At 43.6% G+C, this 22901-nt stretch overlaps 1 protein-coding gene across 1 annotated transcript in view; it reads right to left on the bottom strand.

The window, feature by feature from the left end:
* Nucleotides 1–258: 258 nt before the first annotated feature.
* LOC124261025 (kinesin light chain 4-like) overlaps nucleotides 259–22901 on the bottom strand; it is a 28395-nt gene continuing 5752 nt past the window's right edge. The window contains exons 2-11 of the mRNA XM_046695340.1: nucleotides 21335–21430; nucleotides 14091–14156; nucleotides 13102–13215; nucleotides 12516–12668; nucleotides 10229–10450; nucleotides 4380–4492; nucleotides 3588–3733; nucleotides 2474–2577; nucleotides 2042–2363; nucleotides 259–1017 (exon numbers count right to left, since the gene is read on the bottom strand). Coding sequence (XP_046551296.1) covers nucleotides 534–1017; nucleotides 2042–2363; nucleotides 2474–2577; nucleotides 3588–3733; nucleotides 4380–4492; nucleotides 10229–10450; nucleotides 12516–12668; nucleotides 13102–13215; nucleotides 14091–14156; nucleotides 21335–21430 — 1820 coding nt within the window. The 3' untranslated portion in view covers nucleotides 259–533. The remainder of the gene's footprint in view (nucleotides 1018–2041; nucleotides 2364–2473; nucleotides 2578–3587; nucleotides 3734–4379; nucleotides 4493–10228; nucleotides 10451–12515; nucleotides 12669–13101; nucleotides 13216–14090; nucleotides 14157–21334; nucleotides 21431–22901) is intronic.

The following is a 22901-nucleotide window of genomic DNA, read 5'->3' on the forward strand; positions in this document are numbered from 1 at the left end:
ATCAGACACCACACACAGACCAGACACCACACACAGATGAGACACCACACACAGACCAGACACCACACACAGACCAGACACCAAACAGAGATGAGACACCACACACCAACCAGACACCACACACAGATCAGATACATTGTATTGGGCAGGCACCACATAGACCAGACACCACACACAGACCAAACACCACACACAGATGAGGCACAACACACAGACCAGACACCACACAGATGAGGCACCACACACAGATGAGACACCACACACAGACCAGACACCACACACAGATGAGACACCACACACAGATGAGGCACAACATACAGACCAGACACCACACACAGATGACACTCTACACCCCAGGCAAACAATAGTTCATAATTCAGAATAGTTAAATCTTGCTAGTTTTACTACTGAAGTTACCACCAAGCTTGTACTCTTCACAGGCGACTGACATCACCCGACAGGTATTTGAGAGTACACAGCAACAAACACACGTCAGTTACTCTGTTATGGAATGGAGTCAAGACTTCCTTGATCTATGTATCCTGACACGAGACATACTTTTGACACTTCTTATTCCACTCCTTCAAAATTCTGTCAAATTTGTTTCGTTCATCAAATATCCTCTTCTCCGTGTAATGGTTAATAATTCTATACAGTTCCTTCTTCCCATCAGAGAAAACCTTTGCAAGATCTTGAGAGTGATCCCCACTCTTCTCCACTAAGATGGTCCACATCTGGTCCAGACCTTCCCATATGAAACTATTCTGTGGCATCTGCATGGCAGCATTCTCTTTAAAGCTCAAAGCCTCCATGAAGACCTTCATGGCCTTTTCTGAGTTGCCTCCCCTTTGATAGGCCTTGCCAAGGCTGATGAGACTCTCCACATGGGTGACGGATCCACTGGCCCCAGCTTTCCTCATGGCCACGGTTTTACTTAAGTAGACAACTGCTTTCTTGTAATTACCCATAGCCAGATAGAGTTTGCCATAGTTCTCCAAGGTGAGACCTTCTTCAAACCTGTGGGAAAAAGGAAATGAAGAAATATATTCAAAAGGTAGATTGTACTAGCCATTTGCAAAATTCGGGTAACTAATCATTTCAAACCAGCCTTTAAGACTTGTAAAATTTGATGGATCAACAGCACTGAGAACTAGTTGGAAATTCAGCCTTGATTCTTTTAAAAAATCATTGCTGGCACTGTTCAGGCTCTATAAACTGATAGCCGCCTTTGGGTAGTTCACGATACTATGAGACACAGCTCTCCACAGTGCTAGGCATCCCACAACCATGCATGGAGCTGAACACACAACCGACTGACAATAATATTTACAAATATGCAGTAACTGAAGCTAAACAATTTTTCCCCTCATAATTTGGAATTGGTAATTTTGTTAACTTCTAGTCAGCTCCTTGTCTTGATTCAAAACCTTTCAATACTTTTTTTGTTTTTGAAAGACAGATGATAGTAACGGATGAGGGAAAAGTAGAGTAAGAATTGAATAGGTTTGTTGGTGTGTCAGTTAGATGGAAGAAATATACTTCAGTTTAAGAAAGAAGGATGTGCCTTTGTACTATTATGAAGGCAGAGTAATTGGGGAAACATGTTTGGTTTAAATTAACACATAAGATTTTTGCCACATATCTTTTTTCATCATAAACTAATCTTCATTCATATTTTCTGTTTAATATATTCATTAAAAAATTGGACTCGTGAAGATCCGGGGTAGAATAGGTCTTCAGCAACCCATTCTTGTCATAAAAGGCGACTATGCTTGTCGTAAAAGGCGACTAACGGGATCGCGTGGTCAGGCTCGCTGACTTGGTTGACACATGTCATCGGTTCCCAATTGCGCAGATCAATGCTCATGCTGTTGATCACTGGATTGTCTGGTCCAGACTCGATTATTTACAGACCGCTGCCATATAGCTGGAATATTGCTGAGTGTGTCACTTTGTGGCAGTGGAAATAAAAGTTCATGCATTATGTTTCCATGACCAGCACAACAACACGATGAACATTTTGAAATGTTCATGGCCTTACTTGTAGATCTGTGAAGACTTCTCCAGCAGTTCCCAGGCTTCCTGCATAAGCTGTTCAGCAGCCTCGAAGTTCTTGCTCTCGATCTCGACGCAGGCGACATTGTTGAGGGAGATGATGATAGAGCTGGCGGTGGCTTTGGTTGCCCTCTTCACTTCCAACCCCTTCCTGTAGTGGTAGTTGGACTTCTCAATGTCCCCCATCTGGAGGTACAAGATGCCCATGTTGTTGTAGACAGACCCGATGTGGGGGTGGTTCTCACCGTGGAGGTGTATCCTTCGTTTCAACGACTCTCTGTGGTATTTCTCCCCTTCTTCAAAGTTTCCTGCGAAATTATCAAACGTTTCATGCATTGTTTGTTTGCAATAATAACAAATTTGTCAGAGTAGTAGCATACAATATTAGCTGTAGATGGTACACAGCACTTGTACTGACCGATGGCCGTGTTGACAATGGCCAGCACAGACAGGGTGGTGAGAACCACAGGTTGGTAGAACATCCCCTGCTGGATCTGGTGGTTCTTAGCCTCTTGCAGGTGTCTGCAAATAGAATCAAAACTTTTATCGTGCTGTACATGCTGTTGCAACAACCTACTATATTCTCAGTCTCACCACAACCTTCTATATTCTCAGTCTCACCACAACCTACTATATTCTCAGTCCCACCACAACCTTCTATATTCTCAGTCCCACCACAACCTTCTATATTCTCACTCTCAATACAACCTTCTATATTCTCAGTCTCACCACAACCTACTATATTCTCAGTCCCACCACAACCTACTATATTCTCACCACAACCTTCTATATTCTCAGTCTCACCACAAACTTCTATATTCTCACTCTCACCACCAACCCTACACCACCCCCAGTGTCACCATAAACTAATCTCACCCTCAGTCTCACCACAAACCCTACATCAACATCATTCTCACCACAAACCAGCCTCACCCTCAGTCTCACCACAAACCTACATCACCTCTCAGTCTCACCAAACCAGCCTCACCCAAGTCTCACCAAAACCCTACATCAGCATCAACTCACAAACCAGCCTCACCCTCAGTCTCACCATAAAACCCTACATCACCATCAATCTCACCACAAACCAACCTCACCATCCTCACCCTCAGCCTCACCCTCAGTCTCACCATAAACCCTACATCACCCTCAATCTCACCACAAACCAACCTCACCATCAATCTCACCACAAACCAGCCTCACCCTCAATCTCACCACAAACCAGCCTCACCATCAATCTCACCACAAACCAACCTCACCATCAATCTCACCACAAACCAACCTCACCCTCAGTCTCACCACAAACTAATCTCACCCTCAGTCTCACCACAAACCCTACATCACCCTCAATCTCACCACAAACCAACCTCACCATAAACCAGCCTCACCCTCAATCTCACCACAAACCCTACACCACCTTCAATCTCACCACAAACCAGCCTCACCCTCAATCTCACCACAAACCAACCTCACCCTCAGTCTCACCAGAAAGCAGCCTCACCTTCAGTCTCACCACAAACCCATCATCTCACCTCAGAGCAGCTTCTCGCTTCCCTTGCATATGAAGGTTCCAGCCCATGTTCTGATGCAGCTGTGACGCCATCATGATGGAGGCAGGGTCCTTGACAGCAAACACCAGCGCCCGTCTGTACATGCTCTCCCCTGCAGTGTAATCTGCCTAAAACACACAAAAACAGTTTGATGTTTCAAGGTGAATTTCTGCAAGATCAGAGATTTTTTCAAGAGAAAACTTTGTGTTGAGACTGAGGGTTCAATAAATAAACTGGACGCCAATGTACGCTGATGGATGTGGGGGTGGAATTGAGAATTCAGAACCTGGAATATCATTTTGAAAAATGACTAAGCTCATTTCCACATGAACTCACACAGACATGGCACCACACTGGAATATTATGATTGACTCGATGATACCTGCTTCCTGATCAGAAGCATGCACAGAAGAATCGCTGAATCAATGACTTCTGGCGAACATAAAATTAATGAGATATTGAAAATACCAAACAGAATGGCATGTAGTGTTTTTCAATCTGGACAGTTCACATGCACATATTTAACAGAACACACATTCACACCCAACATCACTGAACAATTAGCTTTTCACTTAGTTATCTCTTGCTTGCAAACCACATGGTGCATTTGTTATCAATATTTGAAATTAGCTGTATAATATCTCCAGACTTGAATGCTTTGGTCACTCATACTGAGAACTTATAAGCCTCGACACTGATTGGCTGATAAGAAAGTTCATCTGAACACCCATGGAAGGGTTGCCAGTTCTTCACGAGAGTCGGAGAGACACTGACCTTGACATTAGTGAGTACCCTGCCATAAGCACTGCTGACTACAGCATCATCTCTGGGTTTGTCATACATCTCACACAGCTCGAGACACTTCGTGTAGAATCTGTAGCTCTCACCTGAAAGTTCCCAAGAAAGAATGGAATCAAGGTCAAGGACATCTTGAACTGATGCTGGTTGCCAGAGTGATGTGACAGTGTACATTTAATGTATAAAAACATTCAGTTTTCCAGGCAAGAAATGTACAACAGGCATATATGAATAAATCAACATTCTTCCTGTCACTAGTTTCTATATCAACTTAAAAAACCTAAGTAATGAACTACAACCTAAATGTAGAGTATCTACCTTTAGTTAATAGTATCTTGTCATACTGACAATTACTGATCAGCCTGGGGATGGTAAACTAGTGGCTGATGGCATGATCAACGACACACAATCAGCTAGGTCACACATCATACCATCAATCCATATGTTGGTCACCTAGGTCACACATTGTACCATCTATTCCCATGTTGGTCCGCTAGGTAACACATCGTACCATCTATTCCCATGTTGGTCAGCTAGGTTACACATCGTACCATCAATCCATATGTAGGTCAGCTAGGTCACACATTGTACCATCAATCCCCATGTTGGTCAGCTAGGTCACACATCGTACCATCAATCCATATGTTGGTCAGCTAGGTCACACATTGTACCATCAATCCCCATGTTGGTCAGCTAGGAGTCGCAATTTATACCATCAATCCTATGTTGGTCAGCTGGGTCACACATTAATACCATCTAATCCCCATGTTGGTCAGCTAGGTCACACATCGTACCATCAATCCATATGTTGGTCAGCTAGGTCACACATTGTACCATCAATCCCTATGTTGGTCAGCTATAGGTCACACATCGTACCATCAATCCCTATGTTGGTCAGCTAGGTCACACATTGTACCATCAATCCCTATGTTGGTCAGCTAGGTCACAATATCGTACCATCAATCCATATGTTGGTCAGCTGGGTCGCATTGTACCATCAATCCCTATGTTGGTCAGCTAGATGGGTCACACATCGTACCATCAATCCCTATGTTGGTCAGCTAGGTCACACATTGTACCATCAATCCCCATGTTGGTCAGCTAGGTCACACATTGTACCATCAATCCCTATGTTGGTCAGCTAGGTCAACACATTGTACCATCAATCCCTATGTTGGTCAGCTAGGGTCACATTGTACCATCAATCCCTATGTTGGTCAGCTGGGTCGCATCATTGTACCATCACATGTCGTTGTCAGCTATGGGTACCATTGTACCATCAATCCCATGTTGGTCAGCTAAGGTCACATTGTACCATCAATCCCCATGTTGGTCAGCTATAGGTCACACATTGTACCATCAATCCCTATGTTGGTCAAAAGGTCACACATCGTACCATCAATCCCCATGTTGGTCAGCTAGGTCACACATCATACCATCAATCCCCTATGTTGGTCAGCTAGGGTCACACATTGTACCATCAATCCCCATGTTGGTCAGCTAGGTCACACATCATATTATCAATCCCTATGTTGGTCAGCTAGGTCTGCACATCGTACCATCAATCCTATGCTGGTCAGCAAGGTCCAATATTATAACATCAATCCCTATGTTGGTCAGCTGGGTCACATTGTACCATCAATCCCCATGTTGGTCAGCTAGGTCACACATTGTACCATCAATCCTATGTTGGTCAGCTAGGTCACACATCATACCATCAATCCCTATGTTGGTCAGCTGGGTCACACATTGTACCATCAATCCCCATGTTGGTCAGCAAGGGTCACACATCGTACCATCAATCCCCATGTTGGTCAGCTGGGTCACACATTTGTACCATCAATCCCCATGTTGGTCAGCTAGGGTCACACATTGTACCATCAATCCCTATGCTGGTCAGCTAGGTCACACATTGTACCATCAATCCCCATGTTGGTCAGCTATAGGTCTCACATCGTACCATCAATCCCTATGTTGGTCACCAAGGTCACACATCGTACCATCAATCCCCTATGTTGGTCAGCTAGGTCACACATTGTACCATCAATTCCCATGTTGGTCAGCTAGGTCAGACATCGTCATCAATCCCCATCAGCTAGGTATCGTCATCCATGTTGGTCAGCTAGGTCACACATCGTACCATCAATCCATATGTTGGTCAGCTAGGTCACACATTGTACCATCAATCCCCATGTTGGTCAGCTAGGTCACACATCGTACCATCAATCCCCATGTTGGTCAGCTAGGTCACACATTGTACCATCAATCCCTATGTTGGTGGTCAGCTAGGTCACACATCGTACCATCAATCCCTATAATGTTCAATGGTGGCAAGGTCACACATCGGTACCATCAATCCCTATGTTGGTCAGCTAGGTCACATTGTACCATCAATCCCATGTTGGTCAGCTAGGTTACACATCAATTACCATCAATCCATATGTTGGTCAGCTAGGTCACACATTGTACCATCAATCCCCATGTTGGTCAGCTAGGTCACACATCGTACCATCAATCCCCATGTTGGTCAGCTAGGTCACACATTGTACCATCAATCCCCATGTTGGTCAGCTAGGTCACACATCGTACCATCAATCCCTATATTGGTCAGCAAGGTCCAATATTATAACATCAATCCCTATGCTGGTCAGCTAGGTCACACATTGTACCATCAATCCCTATGTTGGTCAGCTAGGTCACACATTGTACCATCAATCCCATGTTGGTCAGCAAGGTCACACATTGTACCATCAATCCCTATGTTGGTCAGCTAGGTCACACATTGTACCATCAATCCCTATGTTGGTCAGCTAGGTAACACATTGTACCATCAATCCCTATGTTGGTCAGCTAGGTCACACATTGTACCATCAATCCCTATGCTGGTCAGCAAGGTCTGCACATTGTACCATCAATCCCCATGTTGGTCAGCTATAGGTCGCATCCCTATTACCATCAATCCTATGTTTGGTCAGCAAGGTCACACATCGTACCATCAATCCCCATGTTGGTCAGCTGGGTCACACATCGTACCATCAATCCCCTATGTTGGTACCCAGCTAGGTCACATTGTACCATCAATCCCTATGTTGGTCAGCTAGGTCACATTGTACCATCAATCCCTATGTTGGTCAGCTAGGGTCACACATCGTGCCATCAATCCTAATGTTTGGTCAGCAAGGTCACATATTATACCATCAATCCCTATGTTGGTCAGCTAGGTCACACATTGTACCATCAATCCCCATGTTGGTCAGCTAGGTCACACATTGTACCATCAATCCCTATGTTGGTCAGCTAGGTCACACATCGTACCATCAATCCCTATGTTGGTCAGCAAGGTCCAATATTGTAACATCAATCCCTATGCTGGTCAGCTAGGTCACACATTGTACCATCAATCCCTATGTTGGTCAGCTAGGTCACACATTGTACCATCAATCCCCATGTTGGTCAGCTAGGTCACACATTGTACCATCAATCCCCATGTTGGTCAGCTATGGGTCACACATTGTACCATCAATCCCTATGTTGGTCGGCTGGGTCACACATTGTACCATCAATCCCCATGTTGGTCAGCTAGGTCACACATTGTACCATCAATCCCTATGTTGGTCAGCTATAGGTCACACATTGTACCATCAATCCCTATGTTGGTCAGTTATAGGTCACACATCGTACCATCAATCCCTATGTTGGTCAGCTAGGTCACACATCGTACCATCAATCCCCTATGTTGGTCAGCTAGGTCACACATTGTACCATCAATCCCTATGTTGGTCAGCTAGGTCACACATTGTACCATCAATCCCTATGTTGGTCAGCAAGGTCACACATTGTACCATCAATCCCTATGTTGGTCAGCTAGGTCACACATTGTACCATCAATCCCTATGTTGGTCAGCTAGGTCACACATTGTACCATCAATCCCTATGTTGGTCAGCTAGGTCACACATTGTACCATCAATCCCTATGCTGGTCAGCAAGGTCACACATTGTACCATCAATACCTATGTTGGTCAGCTATAGGTCACACATCGTACCATCAATCCCCATGTTGGTCAGCTAGGTCACACATCATACCATCAATCCCTATGTTGGTCAGCTAGGTCACACATTGTACCATCAATCCCCATGTTGGTCAGCTAGGTCACACATCATACCATCAATCCCTATGTTGGTCAGCTAGGTCACACATCGTACCATCAATCCCTATGCTGGTCAGCAAGGTCCAATATTATAACATCAATCCCTATGCTGGTCAGCTAGGTCACACATTGTACCATCAATCCCCATGTTGGTCAGCTAGGTCACACATTGTACCATCAATCCCTATGTTGGTCAGCTAGGTCACACATCATACCATCAATCCCCATGTTGGTCAGCTAGGTCACACATTGTACCATCAATCCCCATGTTGGTCAGCAAGGTCACACATCATACCATCAATCCCCATGTTGGTCAGCTAGGTCACACATCATACCATCAATCCCCATGTTGGTCAGCTAGGTCACACATTGTACCATCAATCCCTATGCTGGTCAGCAAGGTCACACATTGTACCATCAATCCCCATGTTGGTCAGTTATAGGTCACACATCGTACCATCAATCCCTATATTGGTCAGCAAGGTCACACATCGTACCATCAATCCCCATGTTGGTCAGCTAGGTCACACATTGTACCATCTATTCCCATGTTGGTCCGCTAGGTCAGACATCGTACCATCTATTCCCATGTTGGTCAGCTAGGTTACACATCGTACCATCAATCCAATATGTAGGTCAGCTAGGTCACACATTGTACCATCAATCCCCATGTTGGTCAGCTAGGTCACACATCGTACCATCAATCCCCATGTTGGTCAGCTAGGTCACACATCGTACCATCAATCCCTATGTTGGTCAGCAAGGTCCAATATTATAACATCAATCCCTATGCTGGTCAGCTAGGTCACACATTGTACCATCAATCCCTATGTTGGTCAGCTAGGTCACACATTGTACCATCAATCCCCATGTTGGTCAGCAAGGTCACACATTGTACCATCAATCCCTATGTTGGTCAGCTAGGTCACACATCATACCATCAATCCCTATGCTGGTCAGCAAGGTCACACATTGTACCATCAATCCCCATGTTGGTCAGCTATAGGTCACACATCGTACCATCAATCCCTATGTTGGTCAGCAAGGTCACACATCGTACCATCAATCCCCATGTTGGTCAGCTAGGTCACACATCATACCATCAATCCCTATGTTGGTCCTCTAGGTCACACATTGTACCATCAATCCCCATGTTGGTCAGCTACGTCACACATCATACCATCAATCCCTATGTTGGTCAGCTAGGTCACACATCGTACCATCAATCCCTATGCTGGTCAGCAAGGTCCAATATTATAACATCAATCCCTATGCTGGTCAGCTAGGTCACACATTGTACCATCAATCCCCATGTTGGTCAGCTAGGTCACACATTGTACCATCAATCCCTATGCTGGTCAGCTAGGTCACACATTGTACCATCAATCCCCATGTTTGTCAGCAAGGTCACACATCATACCATCAATCCCCATGTTTGTCAGCTAGGTCACACATCATACCATCAATCCCCATGTTGGTCAGCTAGGTCACACATTGTACCATCAATCCCCATGTTGGTCAGCTAGGTCACACATTGTACCATCAATCCCCATGTTGGTCAGCTAGGTCACACATCATACCATCAATCCCCATGTTGGTCAGCTAGGTCACACATCATACCATCAATCCCCATGTTGGTCAGCAAGGTCACACATTGTACCATCAATTTCACACACCTCCAAAAAAGTTTTGAATAACTTCTGAAGAGGATTCCACCATCTGAATATAGACGGGGTATGTCTCTTGGTTCGAATGCCTGACATCCATCATGAGCTTTTGAAGGTTGGGATGTTCTACGGCCAGGTCAGCAACAGCTTCAGTGTAGTCCTTGGTGCCCAGCTTCCGCGACAGCTGATTCATCACCTCACTGAAGGTCTGGCAGTAGCGGCGCCGCACATCTGAAAGATCCATGATCGCAAATCACATGCTATGTCCCAATCATTAGCATCAAATTACATAAAGCCTTGAAAGTAATACCTGGTATTAATCAACATATCTGTTTGTTTATTGATGACATATTTCATTTATTTCATGCCATGTAAATTCCCTATGTTTCATGTTACGTCAATATATTTTTAGCACTCACGTGGTGATTTAGCAGTACTTTTATGCATTACCACAGAATGCCTTTGAGAAAGTGATCAAATATAACATAGTACTCACTTATGATTGACAATCATAAATCAACTGTAATCATACATGTGACCCCGTTATAACGGCATAATGCACTCGTTCTCTCAGTTTAATTCTCAGATATTAATTTGTTAGAGTTGGGTGAGTAATATAGAAAATACTAAACAATGTACTGTGTAATACCATATTTATGAAACTCGTGAATGGTATTGGTATCTGACTTGCTTTCGCTCGTTAGATACCAAGCAAATCACTCATTTCATAAATACAGAATTACACGGGACATTTTTAAGTTTTCTTTCTATATATGTCACCTGTAAGGTTCTCTACAGACAGTCCTTGTGTCTGGTTATCTCACCTGTAAAGTTCTCTACAGACAGTCCTTGTGTCTGGTTATCTCACCTGTAAGGTTCTCTACAGAAAGTCCTTGTGTCTGGTTATCTCACCTGTAAGGTTCTCTACAGACAGTCCTTGTGTCTGGTTATCTCACCTGTAAGGTTCTCTACAGACAGTCCTTGTGTCTGGTCATCTCACCTGTAAAGTTCTCTACAGACAGTCAGTGTGTCTGGTTATCTCACCTGTAAGGTTCTCTACAGACAGTCCTTGTGACTGGTTATCTCACCTGTAAGGATCTCTAATGACAGTCCTTGTGTCTGGTTATCTCACCTGTAAGGATCTCTAATGACAGTCCTTGTGTCTGGTTATCTCACCTGTAAAGTTCTCTACAGACAGTCCTTGTGTCTGGTTATCTCACCTGTAAGGTTCTCTACAGACAGTCAGTGTGTCTGGTTATCTCACCTGTAAGGATCTCTACAGACAGTCCTTGTGTCTGGTTATCTCACCTGTAAGGATCTCTACAGACAGTCCTTGTGTCTGGTTATCTCACCTGTAAAGTTCTCTACAGACAGTCCTTGTGTCTGGTTATCTCACCTGTAAGGTTCTCTACAGACAGTCAGTGTGTTTGGTTATCTCACCTGTAAGGATCTCTACAGACAGTCAGTGTGTCTGGTTATCTCACCTGTAAGGATCTCTACAGACAGTCCTTGTGTCTGGTTATCTCATCTGTAAGGATCTCTACAGACAGTCCTTGTGTCTGGTTATGTCACCTGTAAAGTTCTCTACAGACAGTCAATGTGTCTGGTTATCTCACCTGTAAGGTTCTCTACAGACAGTCCTTGTGTCTCGTCATCTCACCTGTAAGGATCTCTACAGACAGTCCCTTGTGTCTGGTTATCTCACTACAGACAGTCCTTGTGTCTGTAAGGTTCTCTACAGACAGTCCTTGTGTCTGGTCATCTCACCTGTAAGGTTCTCTACAGACAGTCCTTGTGTCTGGTTATCTCACCTGTAAGATTCTCTACAGACAGTCCTTGTGTCTGGTTATCTCACCTGTAAGGTTCTCTACAGACAGTCCTTGTGTCTGGGTATCTCACCTGTGGGTTCTCTACAGACAGTCCTTGTGTCTGGTTATCTCACCTATAAGGTTCTCTACAGACAGTCCTTGTGTCTGGGTATCTCACCTGTAAGATTCTCTACAGACAGTCCTCCTGTGTCTGGTTATCTCACCTGTAAGGTTCTCTACAGACAGTCCTTGTGTCTGGGTATCTCACCTGTAAGGTTCTCTACAGACAGTCCTTGTGTCTGGTTATCTCACCTGTAAGATTCTCTACAGACAGTCAGTGTGTCTGGTTATCTCACCTGTAAGATTCTCTACAGACAGTCCTTGTGTCTGGTCATCTCACCTGTAAGGTTCTCTACAGACAGTCCTTGTGTCTGGTCATCTCACCTGTAAGGTTCTCTACAGACAGTTCTTGTGTCTGGTTATCTCACCTGTAAGGTTCTCTATGCTGAAGTACACCTCCAGACAGTCCTTGAGGATACCGTGGATGTTGTATCTGCGTTGTGGTGCATCAAACTGCACCATGTGTCGACGCATCAGAGGAGACAGTGTCCTGTCTTTCACAGATTGAAGGGAGGTCTCATCTACAAGATAAAATGTTAACATAATGAAGAGTAGGACATTCCTTGAAAGGCTTCTATTAATGATACCAAATACCCTGGGTTCAGAATCTTATTGCACACACACAATGCTCTAGAACCAAACAACTGGGGCTCCCAATCTGATAGCACACACACAACACCCAGACACCTGCCATCCAACACCCTGACACCAGCCATCCGACACCTGCCATCCAACACCCAGACACCTGCCATCCAACACCCAGACACCTGCCTTCCAACACCCAGACACCTGCTATCCAACACCCAGAAACCTGCCATCAGACACCCAGACACCAGCATTCAGTCACACAGGGACCTGACACCAGGTCCAGGAATGCTAGAACTCCAGACTGTATTCAAACAAATGGATACATAGGGGTATGTTTAGGAGCGCCATAGACAACCCCCAACTTACCCAGCATACGCTGAGCATGTCCAGTAGTGAAGGAGCCTGGGATATATCCCAACACAGCCAGTCTTTGTCGGAACACCTCGGACAACCTTCTGATAAAGTTCCTGTACACTGGCCCTGTCAACAGACATTCAGAGATTTCAACCATGCAATAACTGCAAGTATTGTACACCTCAGGAAAGATAACGCTTCATTTGCTCTCCAGATTCCCTATAAAAGCACCTGCAGTGAAAAATAGAAAATATCTACTCACTAGTCTATTAGCTTTGTAGAGAAAATGATGGCATGACCAATCCAAAGAGAAAGAGAACATAATAATTGTTTTTAGGTAATCTTACAATTTGCCAAAGATGTTCACTTTCTCAAAAATAAAAGGTGGATATCTACACTCCTGAAACACAAGATCTAGCTGGGACACATGAACTAACTGGGAACACATGATCTAGCTATGACACATGATCTAACTGGGAACACATGATCTAGCTATGACACATGAACTAACTGGGAACACATGATCTAGCTGGGAAACATGAACTAAATGGGAACATGTGAGGTGACTGGGAACACATGATCTAGCTATGACCCATGATCTACCTGGACACATGATCTAACTGGGAACACATGATCTAGCTATGACACATGATCTAACTGAGAACACAGGATCTAGCTGTGACATATGATCTAACTGGGAACACATGATCTAGCTGGGACATGAACTGGCTAGGGACACACGAGCTATAAACATATTAAGGAAGAGGGTTTTTATGGATGTCAACTTCTTTATTATGAAGAACAAAATGTTTCGGAGTATATCCTTACTCCTTCATCAGGCGTATGAAAGTTATAAAGCACAGTGCATTTCTCTTATGTATCACTTATACATGCCACTTAAACACTTGAGCTAAACACACATCAGTTAGCTAGGGGCACATGTGCTGGTTTGGGGCACATGGGCTAGTCAAATACTTCAGGGGGCTAGGGACCAGTCTCACCGATCTGTTCCTCTTCTGCGTAGCTGCAGTCTCTACTCCAGGCCTCAAGGCGGACCTGCGTGCCATCTGAAATGTCATTAGGGTGAGTGAGTGAGTGCATGCTGTAGTGCTCCAGCTACATCATGGCAATCTGGAAATGCTGATCTGGGTGCTGTTGTACAAAACAACCTTATCGCTAAAACTACCTTGTCCATGTTAAGGTATGGGAGTTACTGTCACCTTAGTGCTAAGACTACCTTGTCCATGTTAAGGTATGGGAGTTACTGTCACCTTAGTGCTAAGACTACCTTGTCCATGTTAAGGTATGGGAGTTACTGTCACCTTAGTGCTAAGACTACCTTGTCCATGTTAAGGTATGGGAGTTACCGTCACCTTAAGCTAAGACTACCTTGTCTATGTTAAGGAATGGGAGTTACTGTCACTTTAGTGCTAAGACTACCTTGTCCATGTTAAGGTATGGGAGTTACTGTCACCTTAGTGCTAAGACTACCTTGTCCATGTTAAGGTATGGGAGTTACTGTCACCTTAGTGCTAAGACTACCTTGTCCATGTTAAGGTATGGGAGTTACTGTCACCTTAGTGCTAAGACTACCTTGTTTATGTTAAGGTATGGGAGTTACCGTCACCTTAGTGCTAAGACTACCTTGTCCATGTTAAGGTATGGGAGTTACCGTCACCTTAGTGCTAAGACTACCTTGTCCATGTTAAGGTATGGGAGTTACTGTCACCTTAAGCTAAGACTACCTTGTCTATGTTAAGGTATGGGAGTTACTGTCACCTTAGTGCTAAGACTACCTTGTCTATGTTAAGGTATGGGAGTTACTGTCACCTTAGTGCTAAGACTACCTTGTCTATGTTAAGGTATGGGAGTAACCGTCACCTTAGCACTAAGACTACCTTGTCCATGTTAAGGTATTGGAGTGACCGTCACCTTAGCACTAAGACTACCTTGTCCATGTTAAGGTATTGGGTGACCGTCACCTTAGTGCTAAGACTACCTTGTCCATGTTAAGGTATGGGAGTTACTGTCACCTTAGTGCTAAGACTACCTTGTCTATGTTAAGGTATGGGAGTTACTGTCACCTTAGTGCTAAGACTACCTTGTCCATGTTAAGGTATGGGAGTTACCGTCACCTTAGTGCTAAGACTACCTTGTCCATGTTAAGGTATGGGAGTTACTGTCACCTTAGTGCTAAGACTACCTTGTCCATGTTAAGGTATGGGAGTTACTGTCACCTTAGTGCTAAGACTACCTTGTCCATGTTAAGGTATGGGAGTTACTGTCACCTTAGTGCTAAGACTACCTTGTCCATGTTAAGGTATGGGAGTTACTGTCACCATAGTGCTAAGACTACCTTGTCTATGTTAAGGTATGGGAGTTACCGTCACCTTAGTGCTAAGACTACCTTGTCCATGTTAAGGTATGGGAGTTACTGTCACCTTAGTGCTAAGACTACCTTGTCCATGTTAAGGTATGGGAGTTACTGTCACCTTAGTGCTAAGACTACCTTGTCCATAGTAAGGTATGGGAGTTACTGTCACCTTAGAGCTAAGACTACCTTGTCCATGTTAAGGTATGGGAGTTACTGTCACCTTAGTGCTAAGACTACCTTGTCCATAGTAAGGTATGGGAGTTACTGTCACCTTAGTGCTAAGACTACCTTGTCCATGTTAAGGTATGGGAGTTACCGTCACCTTAGTGCTAAGACCACCTTGTCCATAGTAAGGTATGGGAGTTACTGTCACCTTAGTGCTAAGACTACCTTGTCCATGTTAAGGTATGGGAGTTACTGTCACCTTAGTGCTAAGACTACCTTGTCCATGTTAAGGTATGGGAGTTACTGTCACCTTAGTGCTAAGACTACCTTGTCCATGTTAAGGTATGGGAGTTACTGTCACCTTAGTGCTAAGACTACCTTGTCTATGTTAAGGTATGGGAGTTACTGTCACCTTAGTGCTAAGACTACCTTGTCCATGTTAAGGTATTGGAGTTACCGTCACCTTAGTGCTAAGACCACCTTGTCCATAGTAAGGTATGGGAGTTACTGTCACCTTAGTGCTAAGACTACCTTGTCCATGTTAAGGTATGGGAGTTACTGTCACCTTAGTGCTAAGACTACCTTGTCCATGTTAAGGTATGGGGGTTACTGTCACCTTAGCGCTAAGACTACCTTGTCCATAGTAAGGTATGGGAGTTACTGTCACCTTAGTGCTAAGACTACCTTGTCCATGTTAAGGTATGGGAGTTACTGTCACCTTAGTGCTAAGACTACCTTGTCCATGTTAAGGTATGGGAGTTACCGTCACCTTAGTGCTAAGACTACCTTGTCCATGTTAAGGTATGGGAGTTACCGTCACCTTAGTGCTAAGACTACCTTGTCCATGTTAAGGTATGGGAGTTACTGTCACCTTAGTGCTAAGACTACCTTGTCCATGTTAAGGTATGGGAGTTACCGTCACCTTAGTGCTAAGACTACCTTGTCCATGTTAAGGTATGGGAGTTACCGTCACCTTAGTGCTAAGACCACCTTGTCCATAGTAAGGTATGGGAGTTACCATCACCTTAAGCTAAGACTACCTTGTCCATGTTAAGGTATGGGAGTTACTGTCACCTTAAGCTAAGACTACCTTGTCCATGTTAAGGTATGGGAGTTCCTGTCACCTTAGTGCTAAGACTACCTTGTCCATGTTAAGGTATGGGAGTTACTGTCACCTTAGTGCTAAGACTACCTTGTCCATGTTAAGGTATGGGAGTTACCGTCACCTTAGTGCTAAGACTACCTTGTCCATGTTAAGGTATGGGAGTTACTGTCACCTTAGTGCTAAGACTACCTTGTCCATGTTAAGGTATGGGAGTTACTGTCACCTTAGCGCTAAGACTACCTTGTCCATGTTAAGGTATGGGAGTGACCGTCACCTTAGTGCTAAGACTACCTTTTCCATGTTAAGGTATGGGAGTTACTGTCACCTTAGTGCTAAGACTACCTTAAGTCCATGTTAAGGTATGGGAGTTACTGTCACCTAAGTGCTAAGACTACCTTGTTTATGTTAAGGTATGGAAGTTACTGTCACCTTAGTGCTAAGACTACCTTGTCCATGTTAAGGTATGGGAGTTACTGTCACCTTAGTGCTAAGACTACCTTGTCCATGTTAAGGTATGGGAGTTACTGTCACCTTAGTGCTAAGACTACCTTGTCTATGTTAAGGTATGGGAGTTACTGTCACCTTAGCGCTAAGACTACCTTGTCCATGTTAAGGTATGGGAGTTACCGTCACCTTAGCACTAAGACTACCTTGTCCATGTTAAGGTATGGGAGTTACTGTCACCTTAGTGCTAAGACTACCTTGTCTATGTTAAGGTATGGGAGTTACTGTCACCTTAGTGCTAAGACTACCTTGTCTATGTTAAGGTATGGGAGTTACTGTCACCTTAGTGCTAAGACTACCTTGTCCATGTTAAGGTATGGGAGTTACTGTCACCTTAGTGCTAAGACTACCTTGTCCATGTTAAGGTATGGGAGTTACCGTCACCTTAAGCTAAGACTACCTTGTCCATGTTAAGGTATGGGAGTTACTGTCACCTTAGTGCTAAGACTACCTTGTCCATGTTAAGGTATGGGAGTTACGTCACCTTAGTGCTAAGACTACCTTGTCCATGTTAAGGTATGGGAGTTACTGTCACCTTAGTGCTAAGACTACCTTGTCCATGTTAAGGTATGGGAGTTACTGTCACCTTAGTGCTAAGACTACCTTGTCCATGTTAAGGTATGGGAGTTACGTCACCTTAGTGCTAAGACTACCTTGTCCATGTTAAGGTATGGGAGTTACTGTCACCTTAGTGCTAAGACTACCTTAAGTCCATGTTAAGGTATGGGAGTTACCGTCACCTTAAGCTAAGACTACCTTGTCCATGTTAAGGTATGGGAGTTACCGTCACCTTAGTGCTAAGACTACCTTAAGTCCATGTTAAGGTATGGGAGTTACCGTCACCTTAGCGGTAAGACTACCATGTCTATGTTAAGGTATGGGAGTTACTGTCACCTTAGTGCTAAGACTACCTTAAGTCCATGTTAAGGTATGGGAGTTACTGTCACCTTAAGCTAAGACTACCTTGTCCATGTTAAGGTATGGGAGTTACTGTCACCTTAGTGCTAAGACTACCTTAAGTCCATGTTAAGGTATGGGAGTTACCGTCACCTTAGAGCTAAGACTACCTTGTCCATGTTAAGGTATGGGAGTTACTGTCACCTTAGTGCTAAGACTACCTTGTCCATGTTAAGGTATGGGAGTTACCGTCACCTTAGCACTAAGACTACCTTGTCCATGTTAAGGTATGGGAGTTACCGTCACCTTAGCGCTAAGACTACCATGTCTATGTTAAGGTATGGGAGTGACCGTCACCTTAGCTCTAAGTTTGTTTGTATAACGCCACCCTGGGCCACACAAACCAGTGACAAGGCACATGCATCATGCCACACCTTTGGAGGCACACAATGAGCCACACAGCTCGTGTGGCAAGCATGGAATATTCATGACAACCAGAAATTATTGAGAATTTAAAGATTGTAAATTTTTAATATTTATTTCACTCATTACTCACGTATTAAATGTGAATATTAGCAGAACATAACTCCAGATACAAAGACAGGTGAACAGTTAGTATTTTGTCAAGTCACCATGGGCAGCAATGCAGGCTTCAATGCGGCGGGGCATACTACTGATCAAAGAAGTTAGAAAGTCATGGTCCATGCTGTCCCAATATCGGACCACCTCTTCTTTCATTTCAGCAATATTTGTCAGATTTTTCTTATTGACACTTTCCTTCATAAGTCCCCAAACATTTTCTATTGGATTTAGGTCAGGGCTATAGCTTGGCCAATCTAATAATGTCATATTTTGGGTCCGAAACCAGGCCTGTGAATGCTTTGAACGATGTTTTGGGTCGTTGTCCTGCTGGAAAATTCAAAAATTTCCATAGAACATGTGAGAAGATGGAAGTAAATGTCCCTCGAGAATATCTGTGTATGCAGCTCACTGTTCATATTCCCTTCAAATACACAGAGAGCGTTGCCCTAACACAGATATGCCACCCCTGCGTTAAATTTCGGACTGTACTTTGGGGCACTGATACAAAGGTTTTTTTCAGTTTGTTTGGTCCAGAATTTCAGTGTATTAGGAAACAGCCACACAGAACTTTCACCTGAGAAAATCACTTTGTCCCAGTTAAAATTTCTATGCTGTAAGCACCAGTTCAACCTTCGCTCCTTTTGTTCAGGTTTCATGATCGGTGATGGACTTCCTCGACTTTTCTGCCAACCCATTGCATGCAGCTCAGTTCTAATTGTCATCTAACAGACAGCCACAGTTCCTCTATCAATCATATCCAGCCTTAAGTTTTCTAAACTCCTTCGTTTGTTTTTAGAAACAAGAATACCAAGCCACCTCCTGTCACCGACAGTCAATTTTCTGAGCCTACCTGCGCCTCCCTGGTGCTCAATGCCATATCCATTTGCAATATTTTTCAAAACACGATAAACAGTGGAAAAAGTGAGGCCTGTTCTACTTGAAATCACTTTAGTTGATCCGATGTCCTTGTTGTAATACTGTAAAATCAACTTCCTCTTCTCTAAATCATCCATACTGAGGATCACTGAAAATGTCGTCTGCTAGCAAGTAAACAAAGGGGGATAACTCTTCACAAACTAATGAAAAAGGATTAACGGAGTTGTCTCTCTTGAATGAAACCAAGCACTTGATAGCTGGTCAAGGTTGTTTATACTAGAAATCCAAATAAACATATTCCTAAAATTCTCAATAATTTCTGGTCATACTATACCACTAATGACCAACATGACCACTCTACTTTTGCGGAGACTACTTTTTAGTACAACATGATCACTAATCAGTCTGATCACCTGTCAATATGAGAGTATCTGACCAAACTGAAACATCAGATAATCACAGAATATATTTGTATTCCCCAAACAACTCTCAGTAGCATGTATCTGATCCACCTGATGCCATTACAGCTTGGCACTGATGATTAATGCTCCAAATAAGTGTATTGAGGCCTAATTTTTTTTTTGTGGTTCCGATTACCCGGCCAACCCTTGAATTCTAGTTACGAGGTATGAATAAAATAAACTTTCAGATACCATTGTTGTTTCCTGGCACCAACGGACATCAGTCAGGGCAAGATGGACAGGGCATTGGTAGAAGGCTATCTGGAGCTGCCAGAAGGACAGGGCATTGTTAGAAGACTATCTAGAGTTGCCAGATGGACATGGCATTGTTAGAAGGCTATCTGGAGTTGCCAGAAGGACAGGGCATTGTTAGAAGGCTATCTAGGGTTGCCAGAAGGACAGGGCATTGTTAGATGACTATCTGGAGTTGCCAGAAGGACAGGGCATTGTTAGAAGGCTATCTGGAGTTGCCAGAAGGACAGGGCATTGTTAGATGACTATCTGGAGTTGCCAGAAGGACAGGGCATTGTTAGAAGGCTATATGGAGTTGCCAGAAGGACAGGGGCATTGTTAGATGACTATCTGGAGTTGCCAGAAGGACAGGGCATTGTTAGAAGACTATCTAGAGTTGCCAGATGGACATGGCATTGTTAGAAGAGCTATCTGGAGTTACCAGAAGGACAGGGCATTGTTAAAAGGCTATCTAGGGTTGCCAGAAGGACAGGGCATTGTTAGATGACTATCTGGAGTTGCCAGAAGGACAGGGCATTGTTAGAAGGCTATCTGGAGTTGCCAGAAGGACAGGGCATTGTTAGATGACTATCTGGAGTTGCCAGAAGGACAGGGCATTGTTAGAAGACTATATGGAGTTGCCAGAAGGACAGGGCATTGTTAGAAGACTATATGGAGTTGCCAGAAGGACAGGGCATTGTTAGAAGGCTATCTGGAGTTGCCAGAAGGACAGGGCAAAAAGAGATTGAAATATCCCGGTACACAATGACGACGTAACCCCTATTTGACCTCTATTCCATGCTGAATGGACAGAGGCAAGCAGTCATGGAAACAGTGTCACAGTGTCATCAGATTGATTATTAATCACATGTCGTATTTGATATTGTGTGCCACATGACAGTGGACAGTGGACATTTGGCCTTTTCAGCAGATGCATACAATCTGAAGCACCACCTTTTGAAGTGGTGCTTCTATGCAAACTTTAAGTACTATATAGAACTGTGAAGCCTGTTTCGACATTCAGACAATGAGGAAGAAATGCTCTGTCACCTGAGTCATCATCACAAGCCTCCAGTCGACTCTGGGTTAAGATGTCCACCATCTGGTCTGGAGTCAGGAAATGATTGTCTATCTCCAGCTCTGAGCCTGAAACCAATTGAGAGTCAAATATTACCAAAAATTCACAAACTGCTAATAGTTACAAGATAATACATGATTACTTTCAAATGTAAATTCTCTTTGATGATATATATTTCTTGTCGCTATGCAAATTAAACGTGAATATAGACTCCAAAGAACAGACAAATTCACTTCAGCCTAGCTATTCAGACACATGATGACAGACAGACAGACAGGCACAGATTCACTGTTGCCCAGCCATTCAGACATATTAATTAACACAGACAAATACAATGATGCTCATCTCTTCAGACATTTGAATGAACAGACAGACAAATACACAGACCAAGCCATTCAGACACATGGCTAAAGACACATACAGAGAGAGAGAGAGAGAGAGAGAGAGAGAAATATACCGCAGCACATCCATTAAGATGCATAGATAAAGAAAGAAAAAACAATGGTTGCTGATATTTAGACATATAAACAGGCAGACCATGTTGACAGTAAGATACAGGTCAATGGTTGCTGATATTCAGACATACAAACAGGCAGACTATGTTGACAGTAAGATACAGGTCAATGGTTGCTGATATTCAGACATACAAACAGGCAGACTATGTTGACAGTAAGATACAGGTCAATGGTTGCTGATATTCAGACATATAAACAGGCAGACCATGTTGACAGTAGGATAAAAACAATGGTTGCTGATATTTAGACATATAAACAGGCAGACCATGTTGACAGTAAGATACAGGTCAATGGTTGCTGATATTCAGACATACAAACAGGCAGACTATGTTGACAGTAAGATACAGGTCAATGGTTGCTGATATTCAGACATATAAACAGGCAGACCATGTTGACAGTAGGATACAGGTCAATGGTTGCTGATATTCAGACATACAAACAGGCAGACCATGTTGACAGTAAGATACAGGTCAATGGTTGCTGATATTCAGACATACAAACAGGCAGACTATGTTGACAGTAAGATACAGGTCAATGGTTGCTGATATTCAGACATACAAACAGGCAGACCATGTTGACAGTAAGATACAGGTCAATGGTTGCTGATATTCAGACATACAAACAGGCAGACCATGTTGACAGTCAGATACAGGTCAATGGTTGCTGATATTCAGACATACAAACAGGCAGACCATGTTGACAGTAAGATACAGGTCAATGGTTGCTGATATTCAGACATACAAACAGGCAGACCATGTTGACAGTAAGATACAGGTCAATGGTTGCTGATATTCAGACATATAAACAGGCAGACCATGATGACAGTAGGATACAGGTCAATGGTTGCTGATATTCAGACATACAAACAGGCAGACTATGATGACAGTAGGATACAGGTCAATGGTTGCTGATATTCAGACATATAAACAGGCAGACCATGTTGACAGTAAGATACAGGTCAATGGTTGCTGATATTCAGACATACAAACAGGCAGACCATGTTGACAGTAAGATACAGGTCAAT

Source organism: Haliotis rubra, unplaced genomic scaffold (genome assembly GCF_003918875.1).
Source record: "Haliotis rubra isolate DU_JTF1 unplaced genomic scaffold, ASM391887v1 Scf785, whole genome shotgun sequence".
NCBI classification, from domain to species: domain Eukaryota; kingdom Metazoa; phylum Mollusca; class Gastropoda; order Lepetellida; family Haliotidae; genus Haliotis; species Haliotis rubra.